General features: G+C 64.2%; 5 protein-coding genes across 5 annotated transcripts; all 5 read left to right on the forward strand.

Annotated features, from left to right (window-relative positions):
• Nucleotides 1-1,914: 1,914 nt before the first annotated feature.
• On the forward strand, nucleotides 1,915-7,797 carry LMXM_07_0950 (conserved hypothetical protein; the record flags this gene model as incomplete). The annotated part of the gene is made up of 1 exon (XM_003872197.1): nucleotides 1,915-7,797. One exon carries the CDS (start codon nucleotides 1,915-1,917, stop codon nucleotides 7,795-7,797), a length of 5,883 nt encoding a protein of 1,960 aa, XP_003872246.1.
• A 1,637-nt stretch (nucleotides 7,798-9,434) lies between these two features.
• LMXM_07_0960 (conserved hypothetical protein) lies at nucleotides 9,435-12,902 on the forward strand (the record flags this gene model as incomplete). Its single annotated transcript, XM_003872198.1, has 1 exon — nucleotides 9,435-12,902. One exon carries the CDS (start codon nucleotides 9,435-9,437, stop codon nucleotides 12,900-12,902), a length of 3,468 nt encoding a protein of 1,155 aa, XP_003872247.1.
• Nucleotides 12,903-14,456: 1,554 nt separating this feature from the next.
• Nucleotides 14,457-17,096, forward strand: LMXM_07_0970 (conserved hypothetical protein; the record flags this gene model as incomplete). Its single annotated transcript, XM_003872199.1, has 1 exon — nucleotides 14,457-17,096. One exon carries the CDS (start codon nucleotides 14,457-14,459, stop codon nucleotides 17,094-17,096), a length of 2,640 nt encoding a protein of 879 aa, XP_003872248.1.
• Nucleotides 17,097-18,009: 913 nt separating this feature from the next.
• LMXM_07_0980 (putative RNA binding protein) lies at nucleotides 18,010-18,366 on the forward strand (the record flags this gene model as incomplete). Its single annotated transcript, XM_003872200.1, has 1 exon — nucleotides 18,010-18,366. One exon carries the CDS (start codon nucleotides 18,010-18,012, stop codon nucleotides 18,364-18,366), a length of 357 nt encoding a protein of 118 aa, XP_003872249.1.
• Nucleotides 18,367-19,725: 1,359 nt separating this feature from the next.
• On the forward strand, nucleotides 19,726-20,751 carry LMXM_07_0990 (putative nucleolar RNA-binding protein; the record flags this gene model as incomplete). The annotated part of the gene is made up of 1 exon (XM_003872201.1): nucleotides 19,726-20,751. One exon carries the CDS (start codon nucleotides 19,726-19,728, stop codon nucleotides 20,749-20,751), a length of 1,026 nt encoding a protein of 341 aa, XP_003872250.1.
• Nucleotides 20,752-21,609: the final 858 nt, after the last annotated feature.

A 21,609-nucleotide genomic window follows, 5' to 3' on the forward strand; every position in this document is an offset into this window, starting at 1 on the left:
TCTCCCTTTTCACTGTCTGCGCGTGCGTGCGTGAGCGCGCGCGTCTCCCCTTCCCGCTGTGTGGTACGTGTGCGCTTGCAAAACACGGCAGCGTGGACGATGCGTGCGTGGTGATGGTAGACCACCACGACACAACTTTTTCTTTTTCCTTTGGCGTGCTCTCACACGGAGGGGGGCGGGCAGACCGTGTAGCGAGCGTACGTGGCAGGCAGGCAGGCACACACACGCACACGCACACGCACGTGTCAGTGCAGGACGTCCTTGGCTCGGTGCCGTTGCGCCTCTCACCTTTTCGCATCTTTTTTTTTGGTAGCGCACCCGTTGCGCTCTGTACACCTATCCTCCCCTTTCCTTCTCGTGTGCCGGTCCGGCGTTGCCGAAGAGGCGAGGACCGAAACAGCAGGCTAGAACACGGCTCAACAGCGCATGGTTTACGTCATCATGAGCTCTTCCGCTTCTCCACTTGTCTCCCCAGCCCTCGCCGTGGGCCGATCCTCGCCCAATGAGCGACCGCTGCTGCCCTCTCCATCCACCGTCGCTGCCTCCGCGGATTATGCCGACGCGCTCGCGAGGGTGCCTGCACCCTGTAACTCACTGTCCCTAAAGTCATCGTCGCAGTTGCTCTTCACACAGAAACCTGAGCGGCCGCCCCGAGCGAGACCGCCCACGCCACCGTCGGTGGTGCAGGATCCCCGCGCTGGCGCCACTGCCGTCTCGGATGAGCGAACACAGCTGCTGGCGCTGATCGCGCGGCTGAGCAGGTCGGTTACGCCAGCCACAGAGCGGCTTGTTCGACTCCGCAGCGCTCTCAGGGCGCTGCAGGAGCAGCTCGTCGTCACCGTTTCACCCGCCGCGGTCGTCACCGCAACGGGTGGCATCTCCGCCGGTGCGTCCATCTCCTCCGTGAGCATCTCGGAGACAAGTGGGTCTCCGCGCCTGTGCGTGTCGGGGACGTCGTACCCCGACATGGAAGAGGTGCTCTACTTTCTCGTTCACCGTGATCCGCCGTTGAAGCGGTGCGGAACCTGCTCTGGAGCGGCTGCAGGCGCGAGTGGCGGTCGTCCCGCTGCCTTCAGCAGCGGCAACGGACCTGGCGGCCGTCTTTCCACGCCGTACACCGGGATGCTTCTCTCCCCGCACGCGTCACCGTCTAGCAGCGTGCCGCGGAGGTGGTCGCGGCTCGAGTCGGGTGCTGGTGGCGCAGGGATGAACGCCATGGCCTCGAGCACCACCACCGGTGCCTCCGCCAGTGGGCTGTGGCAGGCCAGCGTCATCGGCTTCGGCGACGCCTCCTGCCCATCGTCGCCGTCCTTTCGATTTCCCTCCACCCCACCGTTGGCGCCGACGCTCATGTCCGCCACACATGCGACGGTGCACGACTCCACATCCCTCAGCTGGGCCAGTAACCCCCACAGTCCGATGATGACAGACTCGCCGTCGCTTGACCAGCTAACGCTGTCCATGATGCATTCACGCATTGCAGGTGGCGTATACCATGGCAGCATGCGGGCGTTGCAGGACAACGCAACTAGTCCACCCCACCCTCTACAGACCACACTGCCGCTGCCGCTGCCTGCTACGGTGTCCGAGACGGCGACGATGACGACGATCAGCGCCGCAAGCGCTGGCGGTGGCAGCGCTGCAGGAAGTCTACCGGCCGCCCCCGTTGCCCACAACCTACATCCACACCGTACTCTTTTCCCTTACCCGCCGCCCTTGAGCCTCACCGGCGGCAGTCCGCACGTTGCAACACCGCCACCTCCGCTGCCCGCAGCGCCGGCAAACCATCACGTGCGTCGGGTGCGCTCGACGCCATCACTGGAGTTCTACACGTCTGGCGGCTCAGCCTCCGGTGCGGTGACGAAGGATTCCGAGGCGCCGAGCTACGAGCCGCGGACGCAGTCGCCGTCGCAGATGGTGCCCCGCGAAGCCACTTTGTCGGTGGAAGTCGCCAGCGAGCGAGGTGACGAGAGCGTGTCGGCCGGCTCCATGAGCCTCTCCTCCACCATGCCTGACCTTCCCGCTACTCCACCGCCGCCGCTGCCCGGGTTCACCACGCTGGAGGTGAGTGGTGCTTCATGGCATACCCCATCGCCGCAACCTGGTACTTCCGTGGTGGTCTCGCTACCGTCGCCAACACTTCAGGGGATCGGCTTGCCAGGGGCGGATAACTACGCTGCTGGGCCCCCCAACGGCGCCGTTGTCACGAGCTTCCAGAGCAGAACGGGAAGCAAGCATGCCTGCGCTGGTGCCTTTCCTTCGCCTGCTGGCGAGTCTTCGGCGCCGCCGACGCCCATCATGATCAACTCACTTCCGCGCACATCTTCGCAGTGCGCGGAGGTGAGCGAGCACCTGCATCGCTGCCACCAGTCGTTGCTCGGCAGCTCCCTGCCACCCGGCACGGCGCGCTTCACCACCCTGCCAACGCCGTTTATGTCGCGGGTGGGGGCAGGCATGCAGAGCAGCGGAGCCCGCAGCCTTCGTGAGGACTCTGCCGTCCTCTCGCGCGCCTCCTCCTTCACTCCACCGGCGATGCGGTTTGCGCAGCGGGTGCGGCGCCGCATGTTGACACTCAGCCAGATGCAGCTGCAGCTTTCCGCCCGGGACCTCTTCCACACAGACCACATCGGTAGCCGCTCTCAGGCGGCACTGCAGGTCACTGCCGCAGCGTCTGGCATCACGAGCCCAGCCGTCTCACCGACCCTCGCAGCGCAAGGTAGTTGGCGGGCGAAGAATGGGCCGGAAAGTCGTCGGAGCAGCAGCGGCAGCAGGTCGAGCAACTCTCGGTACCAGGAGTACTCCCAGCACTCGTGTGGTGCCCATGCGGCGTCGGAGATGCCGCAGGAGGCGCTACTGAACCCCCACTGGCTGTTGAGCGTGAACGAGGACGGCTTCTTGCGGTACGAGCCGCTGCCGTCCGCTGCGCAGCCGCCGCCGTACAGGCAATCCCCGCCGGTGATCACCACTGCCGATTTTGCCTTCCTCTGTCTACCGTACGAGCCGCTCGCGCGCGGCATAGGGCCAGAGGTGGGCCACGACAGCAATATCAGCACGAGCGGTCCGTTCGGTGTCAGCGCCGGCGGGGTCGGTGTAGCCGTCAGTGGTGACGGTGCGGCCGAGGAGGTGGCGACGGTACTCGACTTCTTCTTTGGTCTCTTCAGTGGCGCCAGGCCGCAGCACTCGCACGCACACCAGCAGCGGCGACCGCCGCACCGTGGCACGACAGAAGCGAAGTTGAGCCTCTTGACGGTGAATAACGACGGCGACGGCGCCACGGTTTCCGCCGCGCACGTACACTCTGGCAGCTCTCCCGTGCAAGACGGCGAAGAGCTGCTGCCGCGGCCGATGGTGTGCGGTGACGGCGACGACGGGCAGCGTACTCGGCGGGACAAGCGACATGCGGAAAGCTGCTCCAATTCCTACCCGCAGGTCGCCGCTAGGCCTATCATCAGCACCGCCGGGGGAAGGGGCGGCCATGGTGCTGAGGTGGCCTCGCGCGAGGTCAACGTCCCCCAGACTTCATCGCCACGAATGCGAGTCTCCAGGGCACACATCTCCACCGCTGCCGATTTCCCGTTGTTCACTTCGAAGCGACCGCAACCTGCGGGATGCCTCGACAGCGACATTTCTCTCTTGCCGCCACAGAGTCACGTGGTGCCGGGGCTGCCAGTCTCCTTGACCGAGGATTGGCTGCTGCCGCTGCGTCAGGTCCTTGTCGATCGCACGATCTTCCTCCTTGTCAAGCCCGGCAGTGAAGAGACGCCGGCGTCAAGCCTGCGCCATGCGGACGCGACGGGTAGCGCCAAGTACTCGGACAGCGCCATGGACGAGCGGGTAGTGCAGCGGTTTCTGCAGTTTGCCAAAATGCACTATGGGGTCACGGTGCTGCCGTGGCGCGTCATTACCTTCAGCTGCCGCGATGCGACGCGAGCTCGCAACGTGATGCTGGCTGTCTACGCGCAGCAACTCCGTAGGAAGCAGCAGCAGCAGCAACACGGACAGAGTGCCAAGTGGCAGCCGACTTCCGAGACGCTGTCACACGCGCCTCCGGCCAGTGATGCCGGCGAGGACGATGTAGCGGGCAAAGTCACTACGGCCGATGGCGTTGATGTGCTCGTTGCATCTACCGCATCGCCCGCTCCCCGCAGCGGCTGCTCTGTCTCCCCACTTGAGTCTTCGTGCGTGACAACTGGCTTGCCTGTGATCACCACCCCTGACGGGGCGCAGACGCCGCCCGGTGCATCCCTCATGGCAACCTCGCCGCTCACACTAACGTCTTTGGTTGGTGGAAGCGAGTGGCGTCGTCGTCGCCATGACGGTGCGAGTCGGCCGCACTACAACGAGGATGGCCAGCAGGGGTTTTCCGACCCCTTGTACACGTTGCTGACACAGGAGTTGAGCGTTCAGTCGCTGTCGACAGTGCTGGAGGAGTACAGGCCGTTGCTGGAGTGCCACGTTGCGACGCAGATGTCTGCGCAGTCCGGTGCGAGTGCGGTGGCGGCCGTGACATCGCCAGCCGCTGGTATCTGTTCCCAAGCAAGCTGCGCAGGCGGGACGGGACCCCCCACCAGTACGATCGATGAGGGGGAACAAGTTCTCGTTGACGCCGCCCGCCGACTTCCAGGTGTGGCGGGCTCCGTCCCCGCCATCGAGGGCCCCGCCACGGGGGACGCGAGCGACGACGGCGTGGCCGCTACAGCGGCGGCGGCATGCAAGCATGCGCAAGAGGTTGTGTGGCACTCCAGCGGGGCCGCGGGCGTGAGCAGGGCTCTTCGGTACTTCCAGCACGCTGCAACCGTGCATCGTGTGGGGCGGGCGGCGTTTCCGGTGATGATGTGGTCGTGGCAGCTGTACTCGCTGCTGCCGGCCATTATCAAAGACGCGCAGTGGCGCTGCAATCGACTGCGGCACAACAGTCGTCACTGCCAGCACAGACTGCAGGGGGTGCAGCGAAGCATCACGTTGCACCTGGCTGCAAGCCCGGCCAAGAACGTGGCGGCACTGGAGGTGCGACTGCAGGCGGGGTTCAAAGAAATGACGCAGCGGTTTTTGCGAGACCTCCGTCGACTGTTCATCTCGTCAGCCTCCGCAGCGACGACTGCTGCATGCTCGCCCATCTCAAAGGTGTCGTCGCCGTCGGGGCCAGCGACAGGCACACCAGGGCACGGGCAGCGACAGCAGCAGGTGCTGCCCTTCGCACCACTGGACGCACTGCTGGTGTACGACTCACCGGGCCTGCGAGAGGCGTACCGGCGCCTCGCTCGGGCGGTGCTTCGATTTCACGCCTTCTACCTTGCAGGGCAGCTCGCCTTCGATGCACGAATGCCAAGTCAGCCCTCGCGCACCGGCCAGGATGCAGCCCACGAGAGAAAGCTCTCGCAGTCGCCATGTCCCATATCCGTATACGAGCAGCGCTACGCCGCTCTACGGGAGGCTGTGTGTCTCTCGCGGCTGCAGCTGAAGACGCCGCTGTGGTTGCTCAACGGCCTAAACGCCACCCCACCCGACGAGTCGTGCACGCGACCTGGCACTTCCTCCCCAGCGACGCTGCCGCCGCCGCCGCCGACGCGAGCGGTTACCCCTGCCACCAAAACGTCGACAACTCCTGCTGTTCGACCGACCCCGTGCGGCAGCGCGGCACGGACACCGGCAACCACAACGAGCGAGGCCGAGGAGATTCCGATGCCGAAGGTGGAACTCCGGCCCAACTCCAGCCGCCGCTGCAGCTCCCGCATCACGAGCGCCGCAGGCTCAGCGGCCTCGCTGGTGGAGCAGTTTTCACTGCTGCGACCTGTAAGGCGGAGAAAGCCAGCTGCTGCACCTCACAGAGCGTCCGTCGAAGGCGGCAGCGATGGACGACCGTTGCAGCGGTCGTTCTTGTCACCGTCGTTCCTCGCTTCCGCTGCACGGGAGGTCGTTGGTGCCGCGGCATGCCCGATGGCTGCGCGGGCGGAAGTAACAGCTACGAAGAACGGCACGGACTCTGGACGTGGCGTGCCTGGACAGGAGCGTGGGACACGGGGGATGTCTTCAGAGCAGGCGGGGGACGAGGGTGCAGACGGCGACGGCACGCCCCGACTCGGTCTCGAGGAACTTCAGCAGCGGCACTTCGCCATGGAGCATCAGCTCATTGCACATGTCTCGCAGATCAACACAGAGATCATCAACTTCCTGCTCGCCACTTGCGTGGCTGCCGTGCCGCGCCTGCAGCAGGACTGTGTAGGCGCAGAGCTGGCGCGGGTGAAGGACACGCAGGCGGAGATCGTGTCGAGCTTCACAACGGCAGTGCGCGGCCGCAAAGACGCCGCCATCGCCATGTCTCACCTCTACGCCCGGCTCGAGGAGTGGTGCACCGATATGTCGCGCCTCGTGTCGGTTGTGCGGTCGCGGCCGTATCTCGAAAAGTTTATCACGCAACTGCGCGCGGTTCTGTGCGAGGATGAGGTGCGCGCCCTCGCAGCCTTTCGCTGCGGCAGCGGGGGTGGGCAGGACTCGGCCGCCGCGGCGTGGCAGACGCCGCAGGTAGATGACACTCAGCCGTCGCCATCCAGTGCAGCAACGAAGGCGCATCGCGGGATCCATGTGACCAGGGTACGTCTACCCCTGACAAGCGCCAGCGCTAACGGCGGCTTACAGGACAGCACGCTGAAAGAATCGGCAGACCAGCACCCCGCCACACCTCCTACTCCGGGTGGCACCCCTTGCGCCTGCGCCTCGAAGTCCTTGGCAGCTGAGGTTGGCTACCGCTCTGCCCGGATGCTGCGCTACTACATTCGCCTCGCCTGCAAGCGGCGTGGCTCCAGCGGCAGCGACAAACTCTCCGACACCAGCACGGCTGCTAACGCGCAGCGCAGCGGTGTGTTCGGCGAAATGCTAGCATCCCCGTCCTCTTCCCGGTCGCTGCGCTCCATCCAGGGCGCCAACTCAACGTTGGCGTCACCACACCGCAGCTCACGCGTGAACGGCGGCGGTGGGGGTGGAGCATTGGGCTTGAGCGTTTCGCTGTCCAGCATGTCGGCCGCGTGGAGTCGGGAGGAGGCTTGCTTCCGTCTCGAGGGTGGTGCCCGAGCGCAACGCCTTTATGCTGCCGGTGACGCGAAGACCACGGCGTTCGCCTTTTTTGCCTCCCCGACGCAGCCGACCATATCGGCTGTGTCCTCAGAGGTGCTCGCGATGCTGGAGGTGGTGAAGCGGGAGCCTCTTCGGCACCCGTCGCTTACCTCAGCGGCGCAAGCCGTGGTCAGTGCCGAATCAAGGGGGGCTGGGCGAGACGGAGACGCATCGTCGGCTACGCCGGCAGCAGCAGCGGCGGCGCACCGCTCCGTCGATGCAGGTGGCAGCGCGTGGCAGCAACAGCTGGCGCAGTGGCGGTCCACCATGACTGACGCGGAGAGACCGGCTGATGATGCCTCTGCGGCACCATTGTTGTGGATTATTCTGGACACGTGGGATGAGACGCTGCTCCGCATGCCCTATGGGCTGCTGCTGCAGCTGGACACACCCAGCTACGCTGACTCTCTCAACCGCATGAGCGATGAGCTCTTGAACACGCAGGAGACCTGGAAGGCTAAGTGCGACGACGTGCTGGCGAGGACGCGGCGGCAGCTGCAGGCACTGGAGGGGAATCTCCATGAGATTTGTGATGACCGTGGTGAGGCGCGCGCCGAGTACGTGCGGGAGTTGCGGGCGGTGTTTGATGCGGCTTTCGCCCTCATCGCCCCCCGCGATGACACTGCCACAGGCGCCTGCCCGTTTTGTGAGTCGCCATGCAGCACTAGAGGAGGTCTTGGGGTGTGAAATGGGGGAGGGGGAAGAGTCGGTGGAGCCATGCGGGAAGAGGCATGCTGCACCACACAGCCCCTCGTCTTCACACCCCTTCTCTCTTGCACCTCTCGGGTACAGTGAACTTGTGTGGGCGTCTCTGCCGACGGCAACACCTCGCACGGTGCCAGCGCCGGCTTCCTCCCTTGATGCTGCCTGTGTCTCTCCCTCTCCTCCATCCGCTGATGACCTTTTCTGGCGAGAGGGCGGGGGGGGGCGCACACACCCCTCTCCGCGCGTGCTGCCTCAGGGTCCGGTGTGTCCACTCTCTGTCTGGGAGGAAGCCGAGCAGCCCCCCATATCCCTCCCCATGCCGAGCCACTTGTGGTGCTGACAGGGTCAAGCACCGACGGCGCAGGGGAAGCCAGAGGGATGTACCGCTACTTGTGGCCAGCGGCCAGACCCTGGATGGCGTGGCGTCGGGGAGACCTGCGACAGCGAAGACGCCCATGCCATCCATGCGATGGGGCGAGTGCCAGCGCGACTGGGACGCATCTCGGCCTCGGCCTTCACACTGCCTACTGGTGCGGGGCGAGCCCGAGTGCCGCCTCGAGGGGGGAGGGGGGATGCACCAGGGGTGGCAGCCTGCGAGGCGGGGGTAGGTGGGCAGAGTGTGAGGCAGGGTGTGGGTGGCTGCTTCGCGCGGCGCGGTGGGGGGAGGGGCCTGTGACGGACTCTTGTGGTGGAGCGGTGCTGCGTGGAGCCCGCGTTGCACGGCGGCGATGTGGGCACGTTGGCGAAGGGCCAGAGTGGCATCTCCCTCCTCCTTTATTTTCCGTTTTTTCCTTTTTTTTGTGTGTGTGGATGTACAGTGGTGTGGAGGGGCACGTCGCGCGCGCGCGCGTGTGTGTGTGTGTGGATGTGCGCGTGTGGACGTGACCCCTTCCCCCCCTCAGCGTGGCGTTTTTCTTTTCCTTTGTCTTTTTTTTTCGCCTCCCTCGTTGTCGCTGAGAGGTTCACGCTGTGCAGAGCGGAACTTCCACCTCCCCCCTCCCCCCATTGGGGTGGGGACGCCAGAGGAGCTAGCAATAGCCGCACGGGCGTCCAGCAGGACGACGACGGCATGAAGGACGGTGATGCACGCGTCAAGACGTCTGGAACAACGAAGGAGGGAGAGGCAAGGGGGAGGGGGGCGAGGGGTGCAAGGGCAAAACTGCTCGTGCGCGTGTGGAAGTGGCGGTCGCGGTGTACTGCGTGTTCAGCTCTGCAGCGGCGCCCCCTCCCCCCTCACACTTGCTATTTCTGTCTCTCATCCCCGCGCCTTGTTGACCGCGGCAAAGGGAGCGAGGAGCGAGGCGCAGGCGACGCACGCGCGTGGGAATGGGGGTTGTGCGCGTGCGTGGGCACCTCCTCAGACAACCCTCGCACTCTTGCTTCTACCTACGCCGCTCCACGAGAGCGTGGCTGTGCCTCTTCTCCACTGTGTCACACTCTTCACCTTCTTGTGCGCACCCCTTCACGCTGGGTGATGTCCAATGCACCGGCACGTCCTCCTCTCTCGCACCGCGTTGCATCAGAGAACACCTCTGACACTCTCCTTCCCTGAGTTTGGGACATCTGTGAGGCAGTACCAACTGCGGAGTGTGGTGTCCACGGCGCGCACCAGCACCCAAATGGCCTCGGACTTCACGACGCTGCGCGCGAGCTGCACCGCACTTTTCGATACTGCGATACCGCCACTCCTACGTGGGTCCGCCCCGCCCGCGCCTCCGGTCGGCGCCTTCTCTGCCCCTCGACACGACTGGTTTTCCGTAGTCTCAGGCCTTCGCGCTGACGGTGCTAACGGCGGCGGCGCTGTGGGGCTGAGTGTTGCACCACTGACCACCGCGGTGGCGAACCGCAGCGTGGAGGCGACGCTGCTCCGGCGGGAGTGGGAGCTGCGCAGCGAGTACTACCGACTGTACGCCGAAGACCAATGGCACATACGTCAGCAGCGCGAGACAAAGCGCCGCCAGGACGATGAGGCGGAGCGGCAGCGTTTAATGGAGCTGTCTCGGCTGATCGAAGAAGAACGTGCGCGGCGTGTGGCAGAGCAGCAGGAGCGCCTTCTCCAGAAGGAGCGGGAGCTCGAGGAGTGGAAGTTGGAGCGGCTGAAGGAGGCCGAGACCGCGCGTCGTCGGCAACAGGAGGAGGACGAGCGGCGCCGCGAGCTGCAGCACGAGCGCGAATTGGCCCGCATCAAGGAGGAAGCGGCCTCGCGCGCAGTCTCGGCGCAGAAGGCCGAGGAAGTGATGGCGGCGGTAGATCAGTCGTTGCAGAAGATGCAGAGCACCATGCAAGAGCAGCTGCGCGAGGAGGTGCGTGTGCTGGAGGTGGCGCACAGGTCTGAGCTCACGCGTCGCGAGGAGGAGTGGGTGCATCGCGTGAATACGATGGAGGTGAACCGAAGCACGGAGCTGGCCGAGCTTACACACCAGCTGAAGCTCGATCAGACACGCGCTACGCGCAGCGAGGAGCAGCTGCGCGAAGCCCGGAACCAACTTACGAAGCTCCTGCAAGAGGTAGATCAGCTGCGCCTGCAGCTTCAGTCAGGTGGCCCGCGCTCTGAACGGGATCGTGAGGCGGCGCAGCAGCTGGCGGCGACGCATCGCAGCGCGATAGAGCGCCTGCAGCAGATGTACGACGATGACAAGAGGGCACAGCAACACCGCTACGCCGAGGACCGCGACCGTGCCAAGTATGAGCAAGACCGCCGCCTTGAGGAGCTGAAGGACGGCCACGCTGCGGCGATACGCTGCAAGGAGAGCGAAATCGACCACCTCATTTCCCGTGTTCGACAGCTAGAGTCAGAGTTGCATGATGAGAGCGTGAGGCTGACGCTGCTGCGCACGAACGGCGAGCAGGCGATCTCCACGGATATCGAGAACGCCCGCATGAAGGATGAGGTGCGACAGCTTCACACAGCCAAGGCGGAGCTGGAGGAGATCAAAAATCGGCTGGAGCGCAATCTGCGCGAGGCGGAAGCGCGGGTGGAAAGTCAGAGCAAGCAGCTGCGGGAGCTGCAGGCTGACACGGCATCCGCCCAGCGGCAACGCATGGCAGAGCGGGAGGAGCTGCAGCGCGACAACACTGACCTTAAGAGCCAGCTCGCAATGGCGCGCGATAGTTACGAGGAGGCGGTGGAGCGCCTGCAGAAAAAACTGAAGAGCGCAGAGGAGGCGGCCGCGAGGCTCAACGTGCCGGATATGGAGCAGAACGCGCGAAACGCGGTGGAGAGGGCTGACGATGCTCGTCGCAGCGCCGAGAAAAACCTTGCCGAGGTGACACGGAAGCTGAAGCTCACCGAGGAGGAGGCGCAGTCGTCGAAGCGTAACGCTGAGGCCGCGCAACGTGATGTGGTTCAGGCACGAAACCGCATCCAAGAGCTGCAGGCGAAGCTGGAGGAGCGCGCTGCGCAGGTGCGCACGCTGGAGACGGAGGTGCAGGGTAACATCAATTTGAGCTACGAGGCGCGGGAGGCCAAGGAGCGGGTGGAACGGCTGCAGGTCGAGTACGACGCGGAGCGCGAGTCGCGCCACCGGCAGTACGAGGCCGCTTTAGAAGCGAAGGACCGAGAGGTGCAACAGTGCCGTAACGATCTGCTGGAGGTGAACAAGAAGTTGCACGCGCTACGGGAGGAGAGCGCCAGCTCCAAATTTGACAAGCAGGGCCACCAGCAGAGACTGACTCGCCAACTCACGGAGAGGGAGGAAGAGGTGGCGCAGCTACGCCGGCAGCTCGAGGACAGCCGCCAGTCGCTTGAGCAGTGGAAGGCGACGTACGATGAGCTGCAGCAGCGCAGCGGCACCAGCACGGACGGTTACCAGAAGGCTGTTCGCGAGCGGGAAGAGGAGTTACAGGAGTACCGTCGCCGACTGCGCCAGGTGCAAGAGGAGAAGGCAGAGCTGGAGCACCGTATGCGTGCCGAGGAAACCGCCCGAATCTCCGCCATTGCGCAGGGCAGCAACGTACAACGTGTGCTACGTGAGCGGGAGGAGCAGATTGAGCGGCTGGAGCGCGAGGTGCGAGATTTGCGGGCGCAACCAGTGCCGCTGTCGGCCTCGACCGTGCCTGTTGCGTCACCTCCTCCACTCTCTGGGCCGTCTCCTCCGCCGCCGCCTCCTGCACCGAAGGTTCCGCCCCTGTCCCACGCAACATTGACGAGCGCGATCTCGATCACGGCCGGCACCACAACCGCCTCGTACGGGGCCGTACCGTCGGTGACGCTGTCCGCGAACGCGTTGAAAGCGGGCGTGGTGTCGGCCGTGCCTGGTGCTGATGGCCGCCCGACTATACTCCCCCCGGCACCTGTCAGCGCCTTGGACGGCTCTCACCCACCGCCGCCGCTTCCTCCTCCATCGGCCTCAGGTGCAGAAAAGTCACTGACCGTGGCGGTGCCGTTGACGCACTCCCTCGACCATGGCACGACCATGACCGATGGCGCGACGGAGGGAACCCCGTTGAGCATCCCGGTCCCGGTCTCGTTGTCGCTGTCGTCTTTCCAAGTCGGCCGGCGGAGCGGCGAAAGCCCGTCGCTGACGGTCGCCGTGCCCACCCCTGCCGGCGCTCTCTCCCACACCACGTCACCGGCGCAGTATGCCATCTCGCCAACTTCGGTGACTGTAGCTCCGCGCAGCCCACATGGGGGATCTGCCGCAGTGCAGACGGCGCACACGCCGTCTGTTCCCACACCGCCGCCTCTCCTACCCGCGCCAATGACCGCGACCGCCAACGGTTCCAGCAGCTCCTACTCGATCCCCTCACCCGCGGCACCGCCGCCGCCGCCTGTCCCATCCGTGACCGGGGGCATCCACAGCGGCGGCGTTGGTGGTGCCCCGTCGGTGCCAGTGCCGGCGATCTCTCCTTACACCGTTGTGCCGGTGCCTAAGGTCAGTGTCCCGAGTGTCTCGGCACCTGCCCCCTCCAGCACCTCACCATCACTCTCAGCTGGAGGCTACAGCGCGCCGCCACCACCTTTGCCGATCCCGGTGGCGCTAACAGTGCCGTCTTTGACAAGCACGTCCCTCCCCGCGGCCTCGGGTAGCGTGGAGATGGATGACCGACGAGGCCACCGTAGCCATCGTCATCACCACCGCAGTTGAACGGAGTGGTGCAGGAGCGACAGGGAGCGGCTGCCGCCGCTTGTCCTTGACCCTGTCCCTGTGTACCGCCTTGTGAGAGCCACGTGTGGGTGTGCCGGTTGCCAGTTAGTGAGCGCCCGTGCTCGTTCTTGCGCGAAGATGGCGAGTTCATTGATGGGGGGGGGGACTCGGCTCAGAGCCGTCGAATTAGCGACGCCACCGCGTCGACTGCGCGCTGTGTGATGGTACGCGCCGAGGGCCGTGTCTACCCCCCGCCCTCCCATCCTCGCCTCCCCCCTCTTCTTCTCGCCACTGTACGATTACGTTGTTGCTGCTGCTTTTATGTATGCATGGATAGACGTCTATGTGCGCGCACCCCTCTGCGTCGATGTCGGTGCGCTGGGTTCGGTGCCACAGATGCCGATGCGTGCGTGTGCGCCCGCTGTCTACGCGCACCTATCTTCCTCCCCTCCTCTGTATAGGGGTGCGTACTGCGTGAGTGGCGTCGAGGGATACGACAGGGATGCCAGCGCCACCCCCCTCCCTCCCCGTCTTCTCCCTTCTCTCCCCTCTCGAAAATTGGCGTTGGTTCCTCGAGTTCCTCGCAGGCTGTGTGACGGATGAACGCGCGCAGGAGGGGAGGGAGGAGGGAGGAGGGAGGAGGGCGGAGGAGGAGGAGGAGGAGGAAGGCGAGACATCGATAAACACAACGCGCCCTTCCCCGTCCCCCTCCTTCTCCCTCCCCCTCTCCTCCTCCACATACTCTTGCTCACGCCAGCCAGCCAGCCGGCACGGCCACCGTTGGCCGCCATCTCTGCCCCTTTTCCCTTCTCTCCTCTCTCTTCCACACGCACACACAATGCCTGTGCGTGGCGCCGGATAGAAGACGAGGGAAACAACACACAAGGAGGGGGAGCCACCTGCCACGACGGCGACCCCTCCCTCTTCTCTGCCTGCTGCAAAAACGCGTAGGAGGCGGAGGTGGTGGTGGTGGTGTGTGGGGGGGGGGCGTGTGTCAGTGAGGTAGCGGGTGCACTCTTGTGTCCCTCTACGCCTTCCTCTGCCAACCTGTAAACCATGTACGGTGCGTTCGCGCAGTGATCCTAGTCCTCCAGCGATTCCTTCTGTGACTCACCGATGCGGGCCGCGTTGCCGCCTCTGTGCCCACTGCCGGGTGCTCCCCCCCTTCTCGTTTCGGATGATGACACACACTCCTGCTGCACCTCCTACCTCACGTTTTTCTGTGCCCCTCAGTGCACGTGTCTGCTCGCGTGTGTGTGCAGGCGCCTCCGTCTGACTGTGGCAGTTCACCAAAGCTCATAGAGAGAAGGGGGTGGGGTGGCAGGCGTACTGCCTGACGTGGTTGAGCAAAATGCGCCTGCGGGCCCACCGTCGTGCCTCTTCGCCCTCCCTTCTATCTCTCTCTCTTCCTCATTCCTGTGTCTTCCCGCACAGCACACGCGCAGCCATCTACATACGAACGTACCCGTGCCCACACGCGCTCACCAGTGCCGCGGCACAGGCGCGCACGGCAGTGACCCATTTGACCACTTGCTTTCTCGCTCTCCCTCCAGCATGGCATCGCCGCCGTCGCCTTCGTTCGGCTGCGAGCAGCAGCGGAGCCATACGTTCTCCATGCACTGCAAGCGCTCCCTTAACCCGACACTAACGCATCAGTTTGAGGTGACGTGGCCGTGGCCAGTGCTGCAGCGCAACGAGCGCTCTCGCGTTGCCAGCGGTACTGGGGATGCACAGGTCTTTGTGAGCTCGTCGAACACATCGCAGGGCAGCCATTTCAAGGAGGAGGACGAGACCGAGGAGGGCGAGGAGCCCGAGGAGGGAACCGTCAAGGAGGGCGTGCCCGGCAGTGACGCATCCGCCGCGGTCTACAGCAGCGTATCACCTCTGTGGCGAGAGCGACGCCGCTATGGACGTCCAACGTTCATCCTTGACTTCTCGAGTGACCCGTTTCTTGGCGGGCATGAGACACGTCGCGTTGGTGTGCTTCTCTCGCCAGGTCATCGCTGTCTCTTACCCTTGGTCGAGCTTGGCGAGCCGGAGCAGCTGCCGGACAGGGCCGGTTTGGCTTTCTGGCGCACACCCTTTAAGCCGCCTTCCCACAGGGCAGAGTCGTTGTCGTCCTCCTCGCATCCTAGCGCCGCCCATCCGCCGCCGTATTGCGCCGAGCTTGTCGTCGGTGAGCTTTCCGGGATTGAGCGGGCGGTCCGACAGCGTCAGGAGAGGGCGACTGCGTCATCCCGACGCAACGCCAGGCATGTGTTTAGGAGGCCGTTGTTTCTGTCTCGCATTTCACTCGGGTCCCGCACACAGCTCAGCGCGTCCCCGCTGGCAGCCGGAGGAGAGGAGAACTTGTCGGCAGAGGACCCCAGTCGTCCATCGCAGTCTGCAAAGCAAGAGGAGGAGACGACGCCCACCGCAGCGGTGACGTCAGCGACGGAGCGTGGTCATGGACAGATAGCTGCGGCATCGAGCCCACCAACATCGTCATCAGCGTCACAGCGAGGCTCAGCCTTCGCGCCAAAGACGGTGCTTACCTTTTTCTTCTACACGATCCCGTTCCGCCTTCGCTGGCTCTCACAGCTGCCGGGATGCATCGTTGTTTCTCTTCCATGCGAGGAGCGGCTGCTGACCTTGCACGCACCCCATGCGAATGGCAACCACAGCGGCGCGCCGCGGCCATCACCATCGCTGGTGCGTGACGGTGGCAGCACCACGACAACTTCGATCCTTGCCATGTCACGGGTGCACAGCTACGCGCTTCCGCGTGGTGTGGTTCCGCTCGACATCTCGGAGGTGTTTGACCGCCCCTTTCTCGCCATCGGCACGGCTGAGCACGGGGTGCTGCTGTGCCACCTCGATACGTCGACCGGTGCCGTGCAGAGCATCGCGCGCTGGATCTCGCTGAGGGGATATGGGAGTTCTCTGTACCCGGTGACGCGCCTCGCAGCGGTGTTCCCTGCACGTCAGCGGGAGCACGCGCCGGGTTGCCTCACCGACTTCCCCGCAGCACCTCCGTGGGCGCGGCACGCAGCCGCGCTCGAAGGCCTCAACGACGGCGTGCTCGTGTGCTCCTCGCTGTATGAGGCCACCGCCGCTGTTGTCAAGCTCGGCGTGGCCGCAGAGGGTGTGGTGGAGGACTTTTCTGTTCTCCGTGGCGTCGACACGATCCTCGACGTGAGCGCGACTGTGCAGCCCGATGTGGGCCCACTAGTCTGCACAGTTGCGCGGAAGCTGCTACGGTTGCGTGTCGTTGACTCTGCGGCCGAGGCGGCGGAGCGGCGCGCTGCAATTGTGAAGAAAAAGTTGGACGCCGGTCTTGCCGATCGCGTGCGTCCATGCCTGTCTCACGACCGGATGGCGCGGCTGGAATTCCCGCTCCTCCACGTTGCTTCCAGCCCTGCTGTCGTGCAGTCCTTTACGGAAAAGTACGTGAGTCGGCGCAGCTACACGAAGCACTGGCAGCTTGCAGTGGACAGCTCGAATCGCGTGGTACTGCTAGACCGGACGGTGAGCCAATACATTGTCCACTCCACCTTTCAGCTCTGCCGCCGCGGCTCGGCAGCCGAGGAGGGGCGAGTGGCACCGGCCGGCTCTCTTCTACCCGTCTCCGCCACGGCGAACAGCACGAGCGAAAGGCAGGCAACGCCGCCTTGTGCAGGCGAGGAGGAGGATGTGCTCGGCAAAGACTGTGAGGTGGCCGCAGACGACAAGGATGACAACGTGCCGTTGTCGTCGCCTCCGTCGACGCGGCTCTCACCAACTCCTGTTGGTGGCCAGAAACGTCCGCGACCAGCGCCGAAGACCTCAGGGAACAAACGGAGGTCTGACCTGGCTGCCAAGCGTCGTGGGGCAGCGGTCGCGCCGTCCTCCGCTGCTGCTGCTGCGGCGGCGGCGGCTAAGGAGGAAAGGGACGAGGACGAGGGTGACGGCGAGGACGACGCATCTCCTGGCAAGGTGAACTCGTTTTATGCCTTCGCGTCGGCGATCCCCAGTGAGGATGCCTGCAGCGGTGTCGCGGTGACGCATGTGCAGGATCAGATGATCCAAGTGGCTGCCGCACACGACCGTGACTGCATCTCTCTCGTCACGTGGCGCATCGGTCTTGTTACACCACCACCACCAATGTCCTCTGCCGCGGCAACCGCCATAACGGCCGCCTCCGCTCCATACGACAGGGCAGATGCACAGCTATAGAGACGGGATGAGGGTGGGGGAGAGAACCTTGGTTCCTGCCCTTCGGCGAACGGCTTCTTGCGTAGGCGGCGATGCGCCTGGGTGCTCAAAGACGTAGCGAGGAGCAGTGATTACTGTGTAAGGAGTACGCTTTTCCAGTGCAGCCGTGGGCAGAGACGCCATGGATAGCGCAGGAGGGAAGGTGGTGACGGTGCTCGGGTGCGGAGGAGCTTGTGGTGGTAGTGGGGGAAGGAACGACCTGGTGGATGGTATCGCGCGCTCGGCAACTGTATACATTTTGAATGCGGGGAGGGGGGGGCCTCGTATCGCCAATCATCTTGATCAACGACTCCATCCGTGTGTGTGCTCTTTCTTCAGATCCTCTACCCCTCCCCCCTCCGTTCGTGGACACCGGCGCATCTCTCTCATTCTTCCCAAAAGCATCACTCACACGACCGACACGTGATGCATGAGGGGCGCAGATACGCCAAAGGCCCCTTCCCCCCGTTGCCCGTTCACCCTGGCAACTTAGCCACCGCTAGATGTACTTTGAATGGCACGGTGCCATTCTTCTCCGACTCACTCCTCCCTCCGGCATCCGTGACTCTCTGCATCGTCACAACGGCGCCGCCTCCCCCATTTCCTTAGCAGTACCAAGGGCCATCTGAGCAACTAGCTGACCGACACCCGTTTTTCGGCGTTGGCTCATCGCGGTGTTTGATCTGCGCCTTGACACCAGCACCTGCGCCTCACCAAGATGATCTCCCTCCTCTCATCTCTACCACGCCCCCCTCCATCGTCTCTCTCTCTCTCGGTCTTCGTGTGCATCGATCCTTCACACTCGCCACCCACACTCAGCGTTCACTGTATCGCAGTTACCGCCCCTCCGGCCCCCTCCAAGGACGAGCTGCACCCCCGTAGCCGCCAGCGCACCATGGAGGAGTTCTACGGTATGGAGGTCTTCGCCGGCAAGTCGGCAAAGCCCAATATTTCGGCCGACCGCGTGCTGCATGTGACGCAGGTGGCGCTGCCGCCGAACGCGTCTCACGCCATCACGCTGCTCGTCAAGACGGAAGGCAAGTCTTTTGTGCTCGCGACACTGGACCCGCAGCAGGCACTCTTCCACGTGAGTGTGGACATGCTCTTTAGCGGCAAGCAGAAGCTGACGTTCACCTGCGAAGGTGCGGCTGGGGCCGTGCACGTCATTGGGTACACACAGCTCGCGGAGGAGGAGGAGGCCATAGACGACGAGGATGACGATGATATGATGGACGACGAGGACGTCGCGTAATGTTGAGTCGGAGAAGAGGGCGTGGTGGAGCAGGTGCTGCGCACGTGTGTACGGGTGTCTGCGTGTAGGCCCTTGTGCGAATACGTCTTCTTGGTTGTCCTGCGCGATGGACGTGGTGCCGCCGGTGAGGAATGCCACGCCACATCCGTGCGTGCGTGCGCCGTTGATTTCGATTAAAAACCCGCGCATCTCCGGTGTGCGTGTATGTGACGCTAAAACGGGCCATTGCGTTGCCAGGGTGGGGCTGACAGCGATGAGACGCGTCGCTGCCTGCGTGACGGCGGCACGTGCCTGGGTAAGGGAGGGGGGGGGAGGCCGCACATTGGGAAGCTGGACCATCGGATGCCTCATCCCTCACTACCACACCGGGTCTTTCCTTTCTCTGTTCACCGTCATAGCAAAGTCTGCACAGGTGCTCTACACGGGATCTCTCACCACTTGGAGAAGCGCAGGCGCGCGCAGTCGATGGCGCCCTTCGCCTCTGCAAGGAGCCTCCCCCCCTCTCTCCACCCTCTCCCCCCACACACGCACACACGTACACACCGAAAAGAGAGTAGATGCAGAAGAGGGAACGTAGGAGCGTGCTGACACGATGTCTGTTGGTGTGCTGCGCACGAGGGTGGCGATCGTTGGCGCATGTGAATCCTCTTCGACAGTCCCGCTACTGCTCACCTCTGCTCCCCTACCCCCCACCGGCTACGTGGCCAACCCACGGCGGTGCGTGCGCGTAGCCGTGCGCCACCTTTTACTTTGCTCGGATCGAGGTGTTCTACACCGTGTCTTCGCACTAAAAGCCGGTTGCGGTGTACGCCATGCACCACACCCACTTCCCTCATGCCCTTGCCACCGTCTTCCCGCCACTCCTTTTCCCTTCATCTGCGCGACCATCCCGCGAACTGCCCGATGACGCTCACCAAACCCCATTCCCCTCCCCTCCCCCTCGCCGCCGTCCACGCGCATGCACAGTAACACAACTCCGTCGTTCACTCCGTAATTATCTTCACGTATAACCAAAGTCGCCACACCCAGACAACTCAAGCGCAACGCATCACATCTTCTTGTGACACCTCAGCTTCCCATTAACCCACTCACGTGTTTACACCGACGTCCCTCTCCCTCCCTCTCTCTCGGGCGAACAACCTCTTCGTGCCATCTCCCCCCTCGAAGTCTGAGCTGCTGCCCGTTAAGGCGACAACCTCGTCTTCTAGGCGTTTCTCTTTTCCGCATCGACGAAGCTCTCCGCCTCCGCCTTCCGCGAGCACGCACGCACAGAGCTAGCATCCCCCCTTCTCTCTCTCTCGCTCTCTCGTGAGGTTTCCGCTCTTTGTTCTCGATCCCATCACCCTCCCAGTGCTCATCATGGAGGGCTTTTACGGTATTGAGGTGGCCGCCGGCAAGCAGGTGAAGGCCAAAATCCCGGAGGAGTGCGCGCTGCGCGTGACGCAGCTCGCCGTTCCCGCCAACGCCGCTGGAGCCGTTTCTCTCGTCGTGTCCTTCGAGGGCAAGCTGTTCACGATTGCCACGCTGGACCCCAAGAAGGGCATCTACCAGATGAGCACCGACCTCGTCTTCACCGAGGCGCAGGACGTTTCCTTCTCTGCCCAGGGCGCTGGCGCAGTCCACGTCACCGGCTACGTGCAGCCAGTCGGCAACGACGATATGATGATGAATGCCATGGCCGGCGAGTCGGGTGAGGAGGATGAGAGCGACGACGACGAGGAACTCGAGGAGGTGTCGGAGTCGGAGAGCAACGAGATCGCCAAGGCCCCTGCTTCCGCTGCCGCTGGTGCGGAGGACAGCGACGAGGAGGACGAGGACGAGGAGGACGACGAGGAGGACGATGGCGAGGATATGCCGCCGGCCGACCTCGATGACAGCGACATGGGCGAAGAGGACGAGGAAGTCGACGAGGAGGATGATGAGGAACAGATGGATGACGAGGAAGGCAAGGACGATGAGGATGATGAGGATGATGACGAAGATAACGAGGACGACGAGGATAGCGACGACGACGATGACGACGACGAGGACGACGAGGACGACGTACCGCGAAAGTTCCAGCGTGCGGAGCGCGGAGACCACCGCGGTGGCTTCCGTGGCGGACGTGGCGGTGACCGCGGTGGCTTCCGTGGCGGACGTGGCGGTGACCGCGGTGGCTTCCGTGGTGGTCGTGGCGGTGACCGCGGTGGCTTCCGTGGTGATCGCGGTGGTGATCGTGGTGGCTTCCGCGGTGGTCGCGGTGGTGACCGCGGTGGCTTCCGTGGTGGTCGCGGTGGTGATCGTGGTGGCTTCCGCGGTGGTCGCGGTGGTGACCGCGGTGGCTTCCGTGGTGGTCGCGGTGGTGACCGCGGTGGCTTCCGTGGTGGCAAGCGTGGCCGCTACTAGGCAGTTTGCCCCGTGCCCGGGGAACGTGATGAGGGAGGTTGATAGCGGTGAGGGTCACGAAGAAAGCGATGAAAAGGACCAGGTATGAGGAGGCGCCATCCGATCGCGTTCCCATACGCCGGGTCTCTCCTCTCCCACCCGCGCCCCGTTCCTGCTCGCTCCTCCGCGCCTTCCCCTCCCCCATCCCCGCTCGCCTGGCGGGGCACCGCCGTTCGTCTCTCTTCGGTTGTCTGGCTTTCTCTTCACGTGTGTGTGCGCGCGCGTGTGTGTGCCTTCGCGCTGCGCCTCGATAACGAGAGGCCACGCCTCGACGGAATAGCGAGCGGAGAGGTCCTTCCAACTCGAATCCGCTGAAGAACGCGCGCGCACACACACACGCGCCTGCGCAGAGGTAACGAGCAGAGCAGGTGCTTGGGCGGGGCTCTTGCTTGCTGCGAGGTCTTCCTCGCTCGCCGACGTTGCACGCACAATCACCGACCCTTTCCTTCTCGCTCTCCTCTTTCCCATTTGCCCCACGGCTGTCTGTGCCGCCTTTGCTGTTGCCGCTGCCGCGCCTCTCTTGCCGCACCAAACATGCGGAAAGTCGGAGGGGATGGGCAAGAGAGGGAGGAGGAGGGAGGGCAGGGGTGGGCGCGCGTGAAAATGGAAGGCGATGTGAGGCTAAAGGCGTCTGGCGATGATGCGGCGGTGCAGCAGCAGCTTTCTCTTCAGATCCCCAGCATCCCCTCAACTCACCGGCCCCGGTGCACATAAACCCAAAACTCACGCGCACGCACTCCGACTCGGACCGGCAGACGACAGATGGCGGTGACGGGTGTATATCCGCAGACAGAGCCGGATCGGCTCATGCGGGTGCAC

The sequence above is a fragment of the Leishmania mexicana genome, chromosome 7 (genome assembly GCF_000234665.1).
Source record: "Leishmania mexicana MHOM/GT/2001/U1103 complete genome, chromosome 7".
NCBI classification, from domain to species: Eukaryota; Euglenozoa; class Kinetoplastea; order Trypanosomatida; family Trypanosomatidae; genus Leishmania; species Leishmania mexicana.